The sequence below is a fragment of the Gadus chalcogrammus genome, chromosome 4, assembly GCF_026213295.1.
Source record: "Gadus chalcogrammus isolate NIFS_2021 chromosome 4, NIFS_Gcha_1.0, whole genome shotgun sequence".
Taxonomy (NCBI): Eukaryota; Metazoa; Chordata; class Actinopteri; order Gadiformes; family Gadidae; genus Gadus; species Gadus chalcogrammus.
The window spans coordinates 12,679,970-12,682,984 of NC_079415.1; the positions used below are offsets into that span (position 1 = coordinate 12,679,970).

The window sequence follows — 3,015 nt, forward strand, 5'->3', positions numbered from 1 at the left end:
ACACACACACACACACACACACACACACACACACACACACACACACACACACACACACACACACACACACACACACACACACACACACACACACACACACACACACACACACAGGTCAGCTGGTGCACCAAGGTCATACTTGGCTGACATTCTCTGCTTTGGTCAACTTTTGTCTTTCGGTCACCCTGGTAACATCAGAGCGCCGTGGGTGAACACCCTTTGTTTCACAAAATACCACCAGACCCTTGTCCATCGGTCTGTCCTTCCAGAGCCCCACCACGCACACAAACAACAAATATTCTCTCTCTCTCTCTCTCTCTCTCTCTCTCTCTCTCTCTCTCTCTCTCTCTCTCTCTCTCTCTCTCTCTCTCTCTCATCTCTCTCTCTCTCTCTCTCTCTCTCTCTCTCTCTCTCTCTCTCTCTCTCTCTCTCTCTCTCTCTCTCTCTCTACAGTATCTTCAATATCTTGCACCAGCATAGCATATGCAGCCCTCTACCAGTTTAGCTGCTTACAAAAACAAGAATTACCTTTCACAAAATATACAGACACAATTTGGGTCAAAGTTGAGGAACCCCACGTTTTAGCATCCATTTTGACTGTAGGCGTTCTGGGGCAGAGTTCAACCATAGGAGGGGAGAGAAGAAGAGGGGGATCCCGCCACATCATTCAAACTGATTTCCCACAAAAATGTTTGACTCTGCTTTTGGACACAACAGCGCCCCACGCCCCAAACTGACCCTCCCCCCTTCAGTATGTTGGTCTTTCTTAGGTGGGGGTCACTGCCCAACACATAGGCATAATCAGGGAGAAGCATTTGCAAATGAAAGAGAAAGCTTTGAGAATTAGCTAGAGAGAGAGAGAGAGAGATCGTCCCTTGGATAAATAAGGGAAACTTAAAGATAAAATGCCAGAAGCAAAGAGGAGAGGTGAGAGCTAGAGGAGAGGAGTGAGTTGATGAGAAAGGATGTAGTTTATACTTTGTTGCACTACAGGTAAACTGAAGAGGGTCAGTCCAGATCATTGATTGAGGAAAAGTGGATGGTGGGACCAGTTGCCGTGTTAAACTTACAGGGTTCTGATTGGCTGGGAAGAGTCACATGATGTTCCTTTACACCATCAAATAGCAGCTCAGCCCCTCCCCTAGTAGAAACGAATAGAGGCATTGGCACAAACTGAATTTTTATAAATTTTAATTTTCTTTGCTTTGTTTTACACACTATATCCTGCTCCATGACATGGGTTCACATGAAAAAGGCTGCAAATTAAAATAATAAGCAAAGTAGAGGTATCTGGAAGTAACATGTAAAAATTCCCAATATAAAAAATACTGAGATTCTTTAGCTTACATTAATGTATTCAACAGAGAATAAAATAATGTCTATAGCATACTGTCTGTTAGTGCACAAATACTGAAAGGTAATCAGCACAGCACTTTCTTACAAACATAGTTTCATACTTGAAACATATGATCTCTGTCCTCTGACACGGGTCATTTTTATGGTATACGTAAAATGACAGCCATGGCCAAACAGGCATATGTAACCTCGGTTAATGCATATGCACGGCATTAAAAAGCATGCACAAAAATGCTTGCAAGAATCACAGGCCAATTCTTCGCGAATGTGCATTAAACACATACGGTAAGCAGAGCGTTAACTAGGTCTGTTTAGTGTGTATGCTGGGGTCCGTTTCAAAGAAACACTTATCTTGCAGACCCTATGTTTTAAAATGCAGACCCACAGCTACTTAAAATGTGTTTATTGTCCCATCACTGGGTCATTTATAATCATTGCGAAAAATGTACTCTTCAAAAAGATAGGACGGTCATATCAAAGACATAGACATTGGGATATAACGCAAGAATGTGTCTTTGTGATAGTGGATTAATGCGTCACATTCAGATCATTATAGTAGCCTCTCTTTAGTAACAATAACCGTGTCAACCAATAATATAGTAATGTAAATAACATCCACTTGGCTTTCGTACAGTCGGCTATTGTAGTACTGCTTTTCTCCTATTCTTTTCAACTGTATCCCGATACCAATACTGATCAGGACAAGCTCCCTAAACGATCCCAAGACGGTGTGATCGATATGCAAGACCTCGTCCTAGATAGGCATGATCACAGTAGGATTCCCAAAACATCCCATATAGCGGCTGCTGCTAAGGATCGTTAACACTCACTGACTAATGCAACCGAAAATAATACAAAACAATACATTATTGAAATTCTAATGCTGGAAGGTGACACGCGATCGCGAAATTGGATGTAAATTAACTTTAAAACAATCTTTAGTAACCAATACTTTAGGAAACAACCCACCCAAATGCCAGGTGTAATGTGATGGGCGCCGCCATATTGTTGTCAAACGCAGGAGTAGGGGAGTGGCTTGAGGAAGTGACGTACGTCTTTTTGTGTCAACGTAAAAGTCCTAAAAATACATCCACGATAACAGCATGCAGATTCAGAAGCACGGTACAAATGTACATTTATGTTTATTGTGATTGTGAATACGTGGTGATGGCATCTCTCTACATTATTACTCCAAGTTTATACGTTTTCGATCACAACTAATCCTTTTATTTTTTGCAAGTGTTCTTTAGGACCGTCGGTCACAAGTTTATGTTGCAATTCAGTCGCCTTATGTTGGGGTTCGCGGGCTTTGCCTCTTCATTCATGTGATAATGAGGAGTCAGTGGAGGGGCAGATAGAGCGACCACGGGGGCCAGCAGAAGGGATACAAGACACAGCGAGGGAGAAAGGAACGGGATACTGAAGACAAGTCATAGCGAAGGCATTCATAGTACAGGCCCTTAGCCTGCAGTTAGGTGGAACACGTTTCAACTAGTAAGGTTTGGCATTGACCATATATTACACAAACAGCTGTCTAAATCAGTGTTGCGGGCCTTCCACTGATTCTCTCATATAGTCTATGATAAAGTCAGGTATAAACATTAGCACGCAGCGAGCTGCAAGAGGGGTAAGGATGCAGGGTGTGATGGTGGGGGAGAA

General features: G+C 42.6%; 1 protein-coding gene across 1 annotated transcript in view; it reads right to left on the reverse strand.

The window, feature by feature from the left end:
• Positions 1–2,392, reverse strand: part of urm1 (ubiquitin related modifier 1) — an 11,463-nt gene extending 9,071 nt beyond the window's left edge. Inside the window, exons 1-2 of the mRNA XM_056588609.1 lie at positions 2,326–2,392; positions 1,071–1,141 (exon numbers count right to left, since the gene is read on the reverse strand). Coding sequence (XP_056444584.1) covers positions 1,071–1,141; positions 2,326–2,360 — 106 coding nt within the window. The 5' untranslated portion in view covers positions 2,361–2,392. The remainder of the gene's footprint in view (positions 1–1,070; positions 1,142–2,325) is intronic.
• Between the last annotated feature and the right edge of the window lie 623 nt (positions 2,393–3,015).